General features: G+C 36.0%; 2 protein-coding genes across 2 annotated transcripts; one reads left to right on the top strand and one right to left on the bottom strand.

The window, feature by feature from the left end:
- Positions 1-542: 542 nt before the first annotated feature.
- Positions 543-4,689, top strand: LOC141663545 (U-box domain-containing protein 52-like). The gene is made up of 9 exons (XM_074469317.1): positions 543-819; positions 1,169-1,260; positions 1,414-1,535; positions 1,653-1,832; positions 2,105-2,447; positions 2,654-2,755; positions 2,838-3,266; positions 3,373-4,146; positions 4,513-4,689. The coding sequence occupies exons 1-8, from the start codon at positions 657-659 to the stop codon at positions 4,123-4,125; spliced, it is 2,184 nt and encodes a 727-aa protein (XP_074325418.1). The 5' UTR covers positions 543-656; the 3' UTR covers positions 4,126-4,146; positions 4,513-4,689.
- Positions 4,690-5,166: 477 nt separating this feature from the next.
- Positions 5,167-16,974, bottom strand: LOC141665123 (dihydrolipoyllysine-residue acetyltransferase component 2 of pyruvate dehydrogenase complex, mitochondrial-like). The gene is made up of 23 exons (XM_074471109.1): positions 16,765-16,974; positions 15,354-15,447; positions 14,499-14,590; positions 13,977-14,044; positions 13,863-13,903; positions 13,048-13,103; positions 12,885-12,959; positions 12,667-12,759; positions 11,625-11,760; positions 11,188-11,243; positions 11,028-11,102; positions 10,812-10,904; positions 9,605-9,838; positions 9,397-9,469; positions 9,151-9,251; positions 8,899-8,984; positions 8,741-8,816; positions 6,596-6,663; positions 6,453-6,519; positions 6,262-6,357; positions 6,083-6,185; positions 5,899-5,994; positions 5,167-5,681 (listed from the first exon to the last, which is right to left on the bottom strand). Exons 1-23 carry the CDS (start codon positions 16,801-16,803, stop codon positions 5,611-5,613), a joined length of 1,989 nt encoding a protein of 662 aa, XP_074327210.1. The 5' UTR covers positions 16,804-16,974; the 3' UTR covers positions 5,167-5,610.
- Between the last annotated feature and the right edge of the window lie 534 nt (positions 16,975-17,508).

The following is a 17,508-nucleotide window of genomic DNA, read 5'->3' as shown; positions in this document are numbered from 1 at the left end:
GGGCCGTTGGATCTTGGGACCAGAGGACGCCTGGCTTGGGTGGATTGCTTACACGTGTCCAGGGGAGGACCAACTCCAGAGTGTCCTAACGGCCTCTGACACGCGCCGTGCTTGTTTGGTGTGCTGGTTGTTGATAGCTGTCATAGTCACGTGCCCACGTACCTTTGCTTGGCGGGTTGTGGGATGTGCATGTGTTGGGACGTCCCTCACTACGGTTTTGGCCCCGATCCGGATTCGGGTATGCAGGCGGATTTTATCCGGGAAATAGGATAGACCCGGGCCTGGGCTCTTATGCTTGATTGGCCTGGGAGAGGGGGTCTTAGCAGGTCAGTTGAGCCTGCCTCCCTTTAGTCCAGGTTGACGTCTACCCGGGTCTCTCATACCCTATCAGTATACAGTCTAAAATACTAAACGGTCATATATTGGCGCCAAATATAGTTAATCATTTAAAAGACCAGCTAATTTACAGGCAAGAAACAAGGGGACATTTGAAACTACATAAATAGAATCTTTAGAGAGTAAATTTTAAGGTTATTAAAATTTTGTTTGTAGGTAAATTAAATCAGGTGGTGGTCCTGTGAAGCTACAGGGTTGTGCTGCCGCGGAAAATTTGTAAATTTTCAGGCGGTGCACAACCTATTAGCAACACTACCATCATGGGTCACAGTTCTGGTGATGGGTCTAATTTCATATCCACTGCTGTTGCCATTGATAAAGACAAGAACAGCCCTCACGCTGTTCGATGGGCTATTGAGAATCTCTTGAAAAAGAATGGCAGTGTCTTTCTTGTTCATGTTCGATCCCATGTTTCGCAATCTCGTACGTTCTTTACTTTAAATTTTTGTATTTAAGATCATGGTTCGAGTATTGGGGAGTCACGCGTGCGTGAGAGTATTGAATAAGGGCCCCTTTTGCCTTTGGGTCAAATCATGTTATTTAAAATTTGGCCGTCGATATTCATCTAATATTTTCTTTATGGTAAAATTTGTGAGATAAACTGCGTATATGGATTTGCTATACCTCATCTCTGTGCACTTTAGGGTCATTAGATTTAAGTCTTCAGTTTGACAGATAGTAAGAGCTAAGATCATGGTTTTATAAATGTACATATACACATTACTATCAGTGAAGATACTCAAAAGTCTGTTTTGTTATTTCGATTATGCAGAAGATGCTGTCCCTAAAGAAGGCCGGGCACCGACAGAATTTGAAATGCAGCAATTTTTCCTCCCATTTCGTGGATTCTGTGCTCGAAAAGGGGTAAGCAAACCAACAATAACCAAAGTTTTCTCAACTCTATTGGTCAATCTCCAGCACAGAGTTTACATTTTTATTGTTAATGTTTTAATCAATATAGAAGCAGCTATATAATGGTCACTTATGCCACATATGATTCTTGATGATGTTTTACAGATTCGAGCAACAGAGATAGTCCTCAGTGATGCTGATATTGCAACCGCGCTGGTTGATTTTATTGTAAGAAACACCATCAGCAATCTTGTTGTCGGCATCTCCAACCGAAGTGCTCTAACAAGGTCTCCTCTATTGATCTATATCACTTGCCCTATATCACAATCCATTTTTCATTGATTTTGCCTTGTATCTTCTTCATAGATAGTCTATAATTAGCGAATTTTGTTTGCTTTCACCAGGGCATTCAGAAATCCAGATGTGCCAACTAACTTGAGCAAAACTGCACCAGATTTCTGCACAGTGCATGCAATATCAAAAGGAAAAGTTCAAATTGTTAAAACAGCTAGTCGGTCTGTTACACCTGCTTCCAGTACTGTTAGCTCTAAGCCACCAGTTCAATCAGGATATTCATCAGACAGGTAAACAATTCTCAAGCATCTAACAGCCTAACTGTCTTAAAATTAGAAATCCCATTTTCGGGTGCCTAAGATGAGAAATAAAGTTTTGAACCCGTTTACTGTCTTTACACTTTGGTACACTACAATTTTTTGAATCAAGATCAATGATAAGAGAAGATGGTTAGAATTAAAGACGGATCTGCTACAACACTATACAAAACGCATTTTATACAAGAAAACCCATTTACCTTGGCAAACTCAAACTTGATTTAACTGTATTTCTACTGTTGTAGCTCATATAGCCAGTCAAGCTGGAGAAGTGGATCAGATAGAACATCCTTCGATATAAGCAGCGAGAGTAGTTTTCAGTCAAATTTCACTGATAATAGCGTAATGAATCCGTTTGAAAGGCCCTTAGGCAGCAAATCTCCATTGCCACCTTCAGTGAGCAATCTGAACTATATGGTTCGCACAAAGGCAATTGGCAGTCCTCTCCATCCCAATTTCTCATCTGACAGCAGTGAGTACTCTGGGCTGTCAAGTTTCCAGACAGCTAACTACTCCTTCGAGAATTTAGACCGAACCCAAACATCAGGAAATTTGAAGACAAATAGCTATGCATCCTCCCAAAGAGAAGTAAGTTCACTTCAGTACAATGATTTTTAAGTCTTTAAGAAATGCTAACTGCAAATCTAACTGTGAACTATGGCTAACCAATCTACACTTTGAATCTCAATTCAACGGCATAATTAGTGAAATAAATGAATGCCATCTGATAGATTTTCAATTAAGAGGCCTACTAGAGAAATTGAATTCTCAACTCAATGACTTGTATGTTACAGGGAGAGCTAGAAGATGAGATGAGGAGATTAAAACAGGAACTAAAGCACACTATGGAAATGTATGACTCAGCTTACAATGAAAGTTTGAATGCTAAACAGAAGGTCAGAGTATATCTATATGATACATCAGTTTTGCTCTATGCACAATGCAAATGAAAAATTCTCATGTTAATTTTGTTTCCAGGTGAGAGAGATTGATGATTGGAAGTCAACCGAAGCACATATGATAGCACAACAAAGGAGATCCGAAGAAGATGCATTAGCTCTTGTAGAGATGGAGAAGCAAAAGTGCAGGGCAGCAATGGAAGCAGCACAAAAGGCACAACGTCTAGCAGAGTTGGAGTCTCAGAAACGAAGAACTGCAGAGCGTCTGGCTAGGCATGAGGCAGAAGAAATGAAAAGAGCAATGGATGCACTGACACGTAATGGTGTCCGTTACAGAACTTATACCATTGAAGAAATTGAAATAGCAACTAAAAAGTTCTCTATTTCTGCAAAAATTGGTGAAGGAGGGTATGGACCTGTTTTCAAAGGCTATCTCGATCACACTCCTGTTGCCATAAAGGTTTTAAGGCCAGATATTAATCAAGGGAAAGAGCAGTTTCAAAAGGAGGTATCTGTATTTTCTATCCTATGCCCAAAAATAATTAGATTAACAAGATTTCTCGAATGAAAATGGATTTAGGTATACTTATTTAATCTTTTCGTCTCAAATGCAGATTGAGGTGTTAAGCTGCATGCGACATCCAAACATGGTTCTTTTATTGGGAGCCTGCCCCGAGTATGGATGCCTTGTATATGAATACATGGATAATGGTAGCTTAGAAGATCGTCTATTCAGGAAAAACAACACTCCTTCAATCCCTTGGGGAACCCGTTTCAAGATTGCTTCAGAAATTGCCACCGCCCTTCTTTTCCTTCATCAATCAAAACCAGAGCCCCTCGTGCATCGTGATCTTAAACCTGCCAACATTCTCCTAGACAGAAATTATGTAAGCAAGATTAGTGATGTTGGCTTAGCAAGGATGGTTCCACCAAATGTGGCCGACAGTGTTACCCAGTATCACATGACAGCAGCAGCTGGAACATTTTGCTACATCGATCCAGAGTACCAACAAACTGGGATGTTAGGCACAAAATCAGACATTTACTCATTAGGGGTGATGTTGTTGCAACTTTTAACAGCAAAGCCTCCAATGGGTATAACCGGACAGGTCGCAAGGGCAATCGAGAAAGGAAATATACTAGAAGTACTTGATCCATCAGTGCCTGATTGGCCCGTTGAAGAGGCTACAACATATGCAAAGTTGTGTTTGAAATGCTGTGAGCTGAGGAGGAAGGATAGACCAGACCTTGCTACGGTCATATTGCCTGAACTGGAACGACTAGCACAACTTGGTTGTGATGATCAAGATGTATACTCTGATAGAATTACCGATACTGCAAGTCAACAGTCTACCACAAGCTTCTGAGTAGACTTATAAATTAGTCAGGTCAGACTCCCACTTTAAAAAGCTCTAAACCACACTTCACTTGAATATGCCTGTAGCTTGTAATTTCTCTCTTTACTTGGTTTTTACTCAAAAATGTAAAATTATCTACTGAAATTGTGTGAGTATTGCCTGGGAACATCATATCTTGCTAAGGAACATGAAATAAAAAAGCTCGAAAGCTTCATTAATGATACATTTTGATAGCTTAATACAAATAGAGAAACCATGAGTGATGAGTTAATATCGAACATAGGACGAGAAAAACCATGACACTTGATTGTCACAAGGAATGTTGTCTCATTCAGATTCTCCTTAATGTTCTCTTGACATTCCTAAAAGTTTGTTATGTTTGTCATGTTTAACCAGGATCAAGCAATTCTGAAACACTTTGGCTGTTTTGATTCAAGCACACTGGATTCTCAGAGTGCAATACTATAGAAGTAGATCCATTTTTTTGACCCAACTGGCGTTATCTTTTAAACCTGTAACGTTGTATTAGAATATCCTGATTGAAAATTTGAAATACATGTACTTTTTTGCTTTCCTGTCTGCTTATAACTTTTCAAGTACCCCATTTTTCTATTATCGAAAAAGCCAAAACATGTAAATAGGACCTGAAGTTGAGCAGCTTTGAAATTCTACCAGCAACACTTTCAAATGTTTTTAATGCAACTATAATATATCTCATTTCAAAAAAATAAATAAAAAATGAAACATAGATTATTACAACAATAAAAGTTACAAACATTATATCTTTCTCTGTGTGTCGCTCTAATATCTAGAAGTTTGCTTATACTCAGTTTTAACAAATACTCAGCTATCGTAAAAGCACTGATAGTCGCCTATTTTAAACGTATCTATCACTTGTAATCTAGAAAAAAAAACTTTAAAATAATAAGATACGAAAGGCCACATTTAAAAAAAAAAATTAATTTCTATAGTCAACATGGTAATTTCAAGCCTACTTGACAACTTCAGCTTCTAAACTAATTTCGACTTTTTTTCACTATCTACACAAACTTGTCAAAAAGTTATTTAGTTATTTCGATTATTGGTAACCCACGTCCAATGCTTAAATACATATCATCCTATAACAATATTTTTTATTTCTTAGTTCAAAACAGAGAGAATTTACAAGAAATTCATGTCGAGGAGCCTCCAATGGTGACGCAAAACGAGAGGTTCCTGAATTGTACTGTAATGGTGAAGCAAAACGACAGGTTCCGTTAAGGCAGAAAGAATGCTGCTGAAGTCTATAATCCTGAATTGGGGCTTTACACTCTACAAGGGCAAAATCGAGTAGTTACACTCGAGTCCCGTTATTCTGAAGTACTTTCTACCCTGTGTATGCATTTGAAGAAGTAAACCACAATACAATCTGGCTGACGAGCAGTTCGCCTCCTCTAGATTGATAGCAGGTTTTTAAAGGAAAAAAGAAAGATGGATATAAAACGCTATAACTCTCTAAAGCAACATCGTTTCGGGATTCTCGATGTAGCCTTTAAAAGCTTTTAGCCATTCTGCACCAATAGCACCTGCAGAGTACCAATTTATAATTAATGTCCCAGTATATTTCAGGTACAATCTATCACATGTATTGGATAAAAATCAACAGTTGATTCCTAATACATATGGATTATATTTTTTACAATAAGCAACAAATAGTTGGTGAAAAGTTAGTTTATATATAGAGATATTATCCCAAAGATATGCAGGTTAATTTCATAATGATCATTCATCAAAAGAACCTACCATCAATAACACGATGATCACAGCTAAGCGTCACGGCCATGAAGGAAGCAAAAACGTATTGATCGATACCAGCGCCAGGTACTACCCTTTTCTTAGCTGCTCAACAATAAGTTTATTCAAGTACAATACTGAAAAATTATGTTTAGGGGCTTTAAATACATTATGTACCATATGCCAAACAAACCTGAACCGACTGCAAGAATGCCTGCTTGAGGAGGATTGATAATGGCACAGAATTGCTCAACACCAAACGGTCCTCCCAAGTTTGATACCGTAAATGTGCCTCCCTGCAAATAGTATTCTCATCATCCATTACAATGTAACACACTTCATATACCAGCATCTAACAAGTACATTACCAACCTCATAGTCTTCTGGTTTTAAGTTGTTCTCCTTGGCTTTCTGAGCCAAAAGCTTGACTTCTTTGCTAATTGTGGATAAGCCTTTCTTGTCAGCATCCTACAAATCACACCACATGGTTGAAGTTATAACTTTAAATATAATGATCATAACTGATTAATTTTTATGGGTATCTGATCAGAAAATTGGCTTACTCTAATGACGGGGACAAACAATCCATTATCTGTTTGCACAGCAACATTGATGTTCACATTATGGTACCTGTACATTTGCAACACAAAAAATCATCAACCTGCTATATTCACCAAAATGCTTTATTTATTTGTCACATGCTTACTGGCGAATATAATCATTGGTCCATGAACTGTTGCACTGAGGAACTTTCCGAAGTGCCAAAGCAGCAGCCTGCAATTAAGTGCACTTGTATTAGCACAATAAGTGATCCTGAAGAAACATTTCAACATATAATTTCCCTAAAGTACTCAATGAGAGTTATTCTCACTCTTTTCCATGTAAATTCCTATTATTCAAGTTGTTGGACTTGGGGTAGGTGGCTAGCCACGGTGCCACTTGAGGCTTACTGGTTTCAAAGATGCAGGATAACTGATGCACAGTTACAAGAACTAGCAGAACTGCAGGCGCTCAGCTACTAAGCAGTCTTCCCTCAATTTGATAACAAAATAAAAATTCACACAGGAAGGTGCTACTTCATTTAAAAAAAATTAACACAGACCAAGACATTTGAACCAGTCTCCTACTTTCTTTTGGATGGGGCGTTGGGAAGGGGTGGGTAGGGTTGGGGAGGGATGGGATGGGATTTTTCATTTTAGGAACCGTGTTTGGGAAAAGAAATCTATCTACAACAGGGGTTGAGTTTGAAAGGGTTAGACAGGGGTTGGTTTTGTGAGGATTGATGCAACATTTTTAACACCCCATTTTGGGGTCAGTGAGAGTTAAAATTGTTTGTTTTGTTCTTTCCTCCCTCCCGCGCACTGCCACTAACTGAGTTTATCTTACAAACTACAGACATTTGATAATATTATATTACAATTAAAAATCAATATTATATTCCGTGTAAAGACAGTAAATTCATGCAAATCAATAAATATATCCATAATAATTTTTGTCTTAATATCTAAATACCTATTTAACAAAATTTCAAAATAAATAGATAAACTCACGTATTAAAATAAAGTTTATAGTTTTGAAAATAATTAATTAATTTATTATTTTTTAACTAATGATGTATTATTAGTTTCATAAATTAATTTTTAATATTTCATTTTACTATTAGTCTATTTGGGGCAGCAGGTGCTGGATCAAACCTATGGGACTTCAGGAATGATATAAAAAAAAGAGAGGGTCAGACTCTTCCGGACTTGCGAGACTGGTTAAAGCAATTCCCCATATCTTACTAGATCTAACTGATAAATAAAGATTTTATTTATGTAATAAAGCAGCCACCTCTTTCGTGTGTCCAGAGCTGGACAGAAAGCTTCTTAAGACATCGCTTTCATACTCCACTCTCTGTTCACTGATTGATCCTTCCGCTTTTGTAAAAGGGTTCGGTTTTTCGCGGATTAGCATCTCGAGGTGCTTTGATCGGTGTAAATCTAAAATTAAACTCATTTCTTATTAAAAAAGTTAAGTTTTTATAATAAAAATTCTCCTACCTAATTTTGCATAACTAAACCTCCATCCAAACAAGGTAAGGGTTCAACCCCTCCTTTCTCAACCTTTGCATCCAAACAGGGTAAGGGTGCAACCCAACCCTTACCAACCCACCCACCCCCCCCCCCAAACCCCAATCTAATCACACCTTTAGGGTATGTTTGGATTGGGGGTTGGGGAGGGAAGGCTTAGGTTGGGTTAGTATGGGAAAGTTTGGGTTGGTAAGGGATGGGTCGGGTTGAACCCCTACCATGTTTGGATGTAAGGGTTGAAAATAAATGTTTCAAGCCTATCAAGTTTGGGTGAAGGTTGAGGAGATGAGATTTGTAAAAATATATTTTTTCAAGTAAAAGTAAATTATAAATTAAATTTTATTAATTTTAAAATATATTTTATTATAAATGTAATTGTGATTAAATTCTTTATGTAAGTGTGATGAATAAATAATTATGTAATATAGCCTGAATTTGAGATTTCAATTTGTATAAAAAAATTAAAAAAAAAATGAAACAAAAAAAGAGGGCTATAGCAGTTGAGAAATAACAGAAAGCAAGAGTATCATGACACTCTCTCACAAGACCCCAACACCCCGATTTGGGGTGTTGAAACAGTGACCAATTTGAATAGGGTGAGAACCCTCATGAACCCCTCCGTTAACCCCCAAAAACCCAACCCTCCATCTAAATTTTTTTCCCAAACAAGGGTTGTAAAATTTGAACCCCTGCCAACCCGACCCATCCCTCCCCAACCCCCAATCCAAATGAACCCTTAATGTCTGGAAAGTTTGCACCGTGTAATTAATAAATAATACCTTAATAACGAGATCATTGACAGATATCCTCTTCCCTCCTGAAGCTTCTTGTAGTGAATTAAGTTCCGCTCTTAATCTGCAGACATATTAATATTAGTTTTTATAGCCCAGGGAAAAGTATTTGCATCTGAGCTTTGCAGAAAGTCATGAACACTAACTCTACAAGTTTGTCAACACATGCATCCACTGTCAAATAATAATGTGGAATGGTCTGCTTTGAGAGCAATAAACGTGAAGCAGTGACCTGTCAAGTTGAGCTAGTGAATAAGCAAATAGGGAGTTATAATTATAGATCTGGAAAGATAAAGTTGTAGAATTTACTGGGACTGCTGCATTTAAATGAGGATGTGCCTCGAAACCCAGATTGTCATCTTATCTGAAGGATAATGTTAGAAGAAACCTAAACTAACCTTTCTTATCTGAGAAAGAGGGATATCTGAATAATCTAAAGTTGAAACTGATGTCTTATCAACTTCAGATGAAGCTGAAGATACTTCCTTTCCACGAGAAGCTGCAACAATGGTAGTGAAAATGGAAAGTATCAAAAAAAAAATTATTTATCCCCTGTACAGTGCAGACCTTAGGAAGAAATATTATAGGAAACAAAGTGAAATTTTCATAGATCCTCAACATAGACGGGGATGAAGATATGTTACACAGATAATCTTCAATATCAGCTTTTACAATGTTTCCATCAGGCCCTGTTCCTTTGATACTTGATAAGGAAACCTGATTCAAGAAAAAGTTGGAACGTGATTTAGCGAAACATGACGTAAGAAGACAAAATGATAACACATTGCATTCAATATTTAAATAATCAACAATTGCTAATTTTTAATTTTATTGATCCCTTGTATATGTTACATTATTCTCTTCGGCCAACTTTTTAGCTAAAGGACTAGCAAAAATTCGACCCCCGCTTTCCTTTGCTTCATTAGGCTTTGATGCTTTTAGCTTGGGTGAACTGGTAGGTTTTTCAACTACATCTTTTGGTGGAGCAGATACAGAAGAATCTTTAGGGGAAGCTGCAGCATCTGAAGGTTTGTAATCCTTAAACTTTGCAATGTCTTCCTTATCTTCAACGGTTATGGCAATGACCTGCAAAATAGCATATCTGAATTCCTCATTTTAAAAGAAAATTGGCCATAAAGAACATACACCCAGTAAAAAAGATTAGCAATACTGAACAAACAGCAGTCCAAGCATAGTACGTATATAGACACAACTAGTTCTACTGCTCTAGCATTCCTCTCCATCCAGAGAGCATACATTGGTGACATGTGTGGACAACATTTTCTGCATTTTAATGTGATAAAAAAGAATTAAGCTCGAGTCCCCCCCCCCCCGGCCAACCCCCACACACACACATTAGGCTGAACAAGGATGTCAGGTGGGTAAGTAAAATGAAATCAAATAACCAGATTTGCTTATCCTTGTCTTTCATTACTAAACACCAAAAAAAACATCATCTGAGCAAATGTGGTGTCCTTCAAACAAACGAAGGACCGTTACTGAATAGAGTAACAAGGATTATAAAGTTGAAATATTAGGAGGCACGTGTAAGCCAGGTAGTCTTTCTTAGTTTTATATCTGACGTCTCTGGCTTTTTTCACTGATCCAACTAGATATCCAGAACAGTAAGATAAATGCCATCATCTCAAAAACAGTGAAAACTTATGGGAGCCTCCATAAGTTATCACTCAGAGAGGAGAGTATTTTCTGAAGGTAATAATAGGATGATTGCGTTGGGTTCTTGGGACATGGAAATATAAATAAGGACTGCATAAGGGAGCAAAAAGCGGCCAAGGAAACGTGGGCATGTCTAAAACCTGTCAATTAATGAACACGGCAAATATATACGTTATGAAAGAAAAGAATAATAAAGTAGGTCAGAGGAAGAGGAGAGGTTAACACTGGAAACGCGAGTTACCGAGATCAGAGATGTAAACATGGAAACAATTGACAACAAAAGCAATAGCCTAATCTAATGTCACATTTACCAGACAGTTTAACAACGGAATCAGAAGACAGAAACTCATTTCAATAGCAATGTCGTTAATAAATAATATACCTCGCCAACTTTTATTTCTTTTGCCCCGTCCCCATGTATTATTTTTGCCAAATACCCTTCCTCCATGCATTCCATCTCAACCGTTGCTTTATCCTACAGATTCAAAAGGGTATACAAAAATATTAAACAGCTAATAAAGTTCTCAAACTAATATTAGATGCAAGTAAAAACATAATATCATTTCACACTTCAAAAAAAAACCCCCCAACACCACACCGTTTCAACTTCACACAGAACTTCACCAGTAGAAACTTGATCGCCCTCTTTCTTCAGCCACCTTGCAATATTACCCTACATATCATGGAGAGAATATCTTATAGAACAGTTAAAAATTTATGGTAGTACACCTCTTCTGAGCATTAAAAATACAACTTGCCTCTGTCATTGTAGGAGAAAGAGAGGGCATTCCTATATCCTGGTGTGGTGGAAAGCCTGAAAGGTAACACGTGTTACCCTGAAAACTTTGGTAACGGTATGCACTACTAATAGATGAATCATTAAGATCAACCAAGTCGGAATCATGGAAAAATATTGGGCAAATACGTGCCTTGGACGAAAAAGAGACAGATAAGAAATTATGTAACTGTTACGTTAGATGTAATTCACTTTAAATATTGCCACAACACTCGAGGATGCCATAACACTCGAGGATGCCACAACACTCGAGGATGCCACAACACTCGAGGATGCCAAAACACTCGAGGATACTATTAGAAATTTGTATACTTGCAAATAAATTCAAGTTTCTCATAGTAGCAAGTAAAAAGAAGTACGCATAATTAAGTATAAACTTCTAACAAAAAGCTATGTTACTTGAACTATCTGGTTTCGGCGGAGCAGATACAGAAGAATCTTTAGGGGCAGGGACAGGGGCAGCTGCAGCATCTGAAGGTTTGTAATCCTTGAATTTTGCAATATCTTCCTCATCTTCAACGGTTATGGCAATGACCTGCAATATGACATATCTGAAATATCAATTTTTTAAAGATTGGCCAAAGAGAGTAACATACAGCCGGTACATGTGATAAACGTGCTGATCAACATCAATCCAAGTATAGTATGTATAGATACACTTAGCTCGACTACTCTAGCATTCCTCTCCATCCAGATAGCATATATCAGTGACGTTTGTGTGAGTGTGTGTGTGAAACATTTGCTGCTACACTAAGAAAAATGAAAGACAAGTATGAAGCTTGCATTAATATGAGAGCATATAACTAGGATTGGTGCTTCCTCTCATCTTTCATTATTCAAGAGAAAAGAATCATTTGAGAAAATATGGTGCCCTGCAGAGTTCAGACAACCAGTGGACCGCCATGGACACAGTAAGAAGCAATATGAAACCGAAATATTACGAGGCACGTGTAAGTTAGTCTTTTTTTGGTTTAATAAATTAACCGCCTCTAGCGTTTTCCGCTAATCCAAGTAGAGATCTAGATCAGTAATGCATAAAGTCATCTAAAAACATATCAAAATAGAAATAAGGACCGGAAGGGCAAACAAAGAGCCAAGGAAACTTGGGCATAGCTAAAACCTGCCAACTAATGAACATATATAGCAAATATATAGGTTTTGCAACAGATGATAATGACAGGAAGAGGAGAGGGTGGACATAATGGAAAAGTGAGTTTTGAGATCAGAGGTAAGAACATGTATTACGAAAACATGGGAATAATTGATAACAGTCAAAGTTGCCTCATCTAATGTCATATTCACCAGACAATTTAGTAACAGACTTTGTCTATAAGATATAGTTTCTTGTAGTTCGATATACTCGAACTGCAAACATTGACAACAATAATAACACCATCAGAAGACAGAACCTCGTTAAATAGGGAATGCCATTAATATATACCTCCCCAACTTTTATTTCTTTTGCCCCATCTCCATGTACTATCTTTGCCAAATACCCTTCCTCCATGCATTCCATCTCAACAGTTGCTTTATCCTATTAATTCAAAAGTATATACACTTATATTAAAGGAGTAAAAAAGTTCTCAAACTTATATTAAAATGCAGGAAAAACATAATATCGTCTAAAACTTCTAAAAAGGTAAACTCAGTACACCACACCGTTTCGACTTCACAGAGAACTTCACCAGTAGAAACTTGATCACCCTCTTTCTTTAACCACCTTGCAATATTACCCTATACATATCATGGAGATAAAATATCTAATAGATAATTTTGAAATTATGATAACATACGTCTTTCTAAGCTTTAAATTTGTACTTGCCTCTGTCATTGTAGGAGAAAGAGAGGGCATTCCTATCTCTTGGTGTGGTGGAAGGCCTGAAACGGAGTATGTTTAGCCCTGAATCCTGATGAATTCAATAACAAACTAAACTACTAACAAATTATTCATTATGACGTAAACACTGAAAAGAGACATGTAAGAAGTTAAGTGATTGTTATATAAGATACAATTCATTTTCAATCACGAGTGTGCTATTTATAATTGCCATAACTCTCTGTGATGTTCTTGACCATTTGGATACTAAATAAATTATAGTTTTTCATGATAGCAAGTAAAAGAATGCCTGCACAATTAAGTAAAAAAACTTCTAGACAAATAGTTTTGTTACTCGAACTCTTTGCTTCGGTCGGCGTACCCTTAGACACTCGTATACGGCACTTAGTCCGTATTGGATCCTTTCTGTATTTTGGAAATTTAAGCAACAAAAACCACAAAAGATATTAACTTAATACAAAAAGAAAAAAAAAGTAGGCAAAAAAAATGAGATGTAGATGTTGCCTCTGTATGTATGTAAAAAGGTGCATTATATTTAAAATATAATATATTTATCATGTCATGTACGGAAAGGTGATCCTATAGGTGTTGGGTTGGGCAGGGGTGATGCCCATCCCTACCCTTGTCGTGAAATTTTGAATTTTAAGCGTCGGACACTCCATACTGAGTCCAGGCAACATCTTCCAAAATGAAACCCATGCCATATTAAATCCTAGTCCCAATATCCATGTTTAGGGGCACAACTGCAATCATACAGGCTAAAATATATTACTGAAATTGAACCATGGCATGATCCCTACCTGACCCACTAGAAAAACTTCTCCTGTATTGCCCCAGCGAACTGAAATATAAGAAGATAGAATCAGAAACATGTTCAAAGAATGCAGAACAGAAAATTTGGAGCACGATTTTACCTTGATAAACCTCTGGAAAGCACTGGTCCAACTAATTGACTACCCAATTCCAAATGTGTACCTGTAGACTTTACATGCGTGCAAAATGAACTTGATTAGTAACTTTACAACAATTTAGTTCTTATTGCAAATACTCTTTCTTTGTACCAAGGCAAATCATATTTCCAATCTAATATGTCTTGAGATAGGCTCGTTTGCATTAAAAACAATAAAAGTTGGTTTTACTGGTGATAACAGCCTAATGGTGTTTTTGCACTATAACTTGTTCTATTTGTGCAACTATGAATAGCTTATGTGGTAAAATTGTTATTACGAAGCTTTGTTTCCTTGCAAGTGACACTTGTTGGAGGTACATACAAAAGGCAAAACTAACATCCTTCAAGATATAACTACAAGACAGGTCTTATGCTTCAGAGGCGATGGGACGTGTCGACATGGTATGACACCCCGCATGATTAAACAGCAAAAGAGAAAAGGCAAATGGATTGAATAAAGGGAAGAGAGTGCATTTGTTTAAATTACCATGGATGGGTTTATAGCACTCTTGCTGTAGATATTGTAAGCTCTGTCTCTTTCTGAAGGTACATAACCACGTTGACCAAGCTTCAAAATATCTAAAGATGACACAGCCATTAGTATTTAGTAAAAAAACCCAGTAATTAATTTAAGAAATATAGATTCTAGTTCGTAACACCTTAGTTCTAAGTTAAGGCCATGTGAAAATGCATGTGATCTACGTGTTGAGTTTGAAATTCAGAATATCAACTGTGAAACATGTTTTAATAACATGATCCTGTGTATAAAAAAAATGATACACAACAGATGATGAGCTGCAAAACTGAAGCAGGAAAGCCGATTAGAAGCCCAAAGAAAAAATATGACCACAATGTAAGGAGGCTTTGGAAGACCAATTAATTAGGACAGTTTCCATCTTTCAGACTTTGAGATTTGTTAGGAAAGCTTGTTAAGTTGATTATATAAACAAGTTTACTATCTGTAAATTGTAATTGAGCAAAATTTAAATTGGATAAAATATATTGAGTAGCTATCATTTTTGGAAAAGATTTCTCATTATTCCTGCCAGAAACACTAATTCAGCTCCAACCCCCCCCCCCCCCCGGGGAGGGGGGGGGTCAAGAATAAGGGTTTAAGATTCCCTGCAGTAACATTAGTTTCTTCTGCATCGGCATATTCCTTGTCAAAGATACTTGAGAAATAAGATTTTAATTCAATAAGAATATGTTTATGCGAATGACAAGTTGAAACATACAAGAGAAAGATAGACAAGTTAATAGAGCAAAAAATATAAAGAAAATTACCCCACATTATGCAAACTAGGAAGAAAGATCCAGATAACTGATAGGAATCTTTACTTACATTCTCTGCTGTTTGGGAAGGAAATTGCATCGCTGGAAAGCCATCGCACCAAGATGGCATGATCATGGCGTAATTTACCGGGAACACTTTTTAACTGTAAATTGTATGGCAAAATATTAATATCATTAGAAGAAAATTTTGACCAATTAGTGCAACAAGGCTCCTCCAAAGGTCAAACAAAGGCAAATTTTTAATTTCAGCGCTTTGCTACAAAGAGCAGGCTGAATGTATTTCTTCTTTCTTTATTTATTGTTAGGGGGGGGAGGATGTAACAAATCAATAAATATATACAGACAAATGGAATAATTTTAACAAGTTAGGGATTAAAAGAACTGTCAGTATATCTAACAATTATAAGATTTTTCATTTAAGTTTGTCCTTGTGTTGTTTAATCAGTAAAATGCAGATTCATCTCAGTGGACTATCGTCGTAAAATAAGATCAGAAAACCTAAACCAAGATTATATTTGCTAAAATAGCATTCCATAATAATTGGCAAATTGTAAAATAAATCTGTTTGTTTTATCTGGTATGTAACTTTTTAAGATGAAATTACTAATAATTAATATATGACTCTTTGTGTATTAAGTAAAAGCAACTGATAACTAAGTACAACTTGTCCAAAAAGTACAAAATGTGCACATATTTCAATTATTTATTCTGAATTATGCAATTTAACTTCTTACAAAAGAATGTTATCCCTCTTAAAATTAAAAATAACTTCTAGTACTTTGTTGTCATTTAGTTAATTTTATACATTGTAAGTTACATATTACTAACTAATTTATTCCCAAGTGATAGTAGCTTATGAGTTAAAAAATTCTGTTTAACCATAAGTAATGAAAGTATTTACGAGTCAAAATTAACTTTGAAGATAAGTCAAAAGGGAAATCCAGCTGCGCGACATCATCCCTAATTTGTAGCATAAACAAGCAACACTTACTGTCAAGAATAAATTAATCGCAACATATGTTAACAACTGTTTTTTTAAAAAAAACAACAAAACGTGTCACATTTATATTTACTTTAAACATGTTAGGTTGTTAAACAAGCAAGTTCACATAATAATCATATATACTAAAATCAATAGCTTTATGCATTGAATTTCAATGATTAAAAAACATTTCTAACTTTTCTTTCTCTCGAATTTAGCTGAATTGTTATAATAAGATACATCCTCGAATTCACGAAACAGTCGGGCAAAACCCGCAAAACCCTAGGATATTTCTTCATCAAACAAACAACACACAGAGACACATGATGTATATATCCTTTCAGATGCAAATAATAACATGATACAATATTCATTAAGCTCGTAATTTAAATAAATAAACATGTAGCACCTAAAATAATAAATAATGATTATAATTGCAGATCAAATTTGATAAGGACGATTAGGGGATACAAGGAACCTTTTTAGAGTGACGAAAGATGTTAGAAGCGTAAGACATCTGAACGATTAAGCACACTGATCGCCGCCTCTCGAGTGTGTGTATATTGATTGATCTCAAAAATGAAAATGTATATCCAATTTCGGTTTTATTGGAATGGAATTAGGGCTCCACGCATTTGCGTTACACCAGAATCCTCCACACCTGTAAATAACTAACCTCCACACCTCATTGTGATTTTTTTATTGTAAAGTCAAAATTTTGGTATTTTTTCTAAATTTTGGTATTTTGAATATTACTGGCTTGATACACGGACTACACAGATCTTTTTTAATATTACATAATTTTTTTTTAAAAATACTTGAATTCAATTTTTAATTTTGTTCATTTAAAATTTTAAATGATATAATTTCATGATAATTATATAAGTAAACGTATATGTTCATAACTTTTTAGAACATTTAAACTTATTTAAAGTGATAACATTGGTAATGAGAAAATATTATTATAATTAAATTATTATTTTATTGAGAATAAAAATATAATGTCTCCATTATGTTGGGACCTTAAAAAAATATAATTTTACCATGGTAATTACTTAATCGATTAACTATAACTCTATAAAAGATAGAAAAATTGCCTAGAATACACAATATTTCACAGAGCCCAGCCCATAATACCTTTTTGCGGTAGTTGCAGCCCAAAATACCCACAAGTATCGCAAACCAGCAATGCGTATCCTGTTAAAAAGCCCCGACCCGATGT

The sequence above is a fragment of the Apium graveolens genome, chromosome 6 (genome assembly GCF_009905375.1).
Source record: "Apium graveolens cultivar Ventura chromosome 6, ASM990537v1, whole genome shotgun sequence".
Classification (NCBI taxonomy): domain Eukaryota; kingdom Viridiplantae; phylum Streptophyta; class Magnoliopsida; order Apiales; family Apiaceae; genus Apium; species Apium graveolens.
Note: the sequence above shows the minus strand (reverse complement) of the source record. Positions and strands in the feature narration are given on the sequence as shown.

Excerpts from the sequence above, each read along its gene's own strand:
- LOC141665123 (XM_074471109.1), bottom strand. The coding sequence starts at position 16,803 with ATGTCTTACGCTTCTAACATCTTTCGTCACTCTAAAAAG. Across the intron at positions 10,905-11,027 it reads TTCTGTGTGAAGTTGAAACG|GATAAAGCAACGGTTGAGAT; the intron begins GTGTGGTGTTGG and ends TTGAATCTGTAG. Across the intron at positions 6,358-6,452 it reads TGTTTGTCCCCGTCATTAGA|GATGCTGACAAGAAAGGCTT; the intron begins GTAAGCCAATTT and ends TGTGATTTGTAG.
- LOC141663545 (XM_074469317.1), top strand. The coding sequence starts at position 657 with ATGGGTCACAGTTCTGGTGATGGGTCTAATTTCATATCCACTGCTGTT. Across the intron at positions 1,261-1,413 it reads GATTCTGTGCTCGAAAAGGG|ATTCGAGCAACAGAGATAGT; the intron begins GTAAGCAAACCA and ends GATGTTTTACAG. Across the intron at positions 1,833-2,104 it reads TCAGGATATTCATCAGACAG|CTCATATAGCCAGTCAAGCT; the intron begins GTAAACAATTCT and ends CTACTGTTGTAG.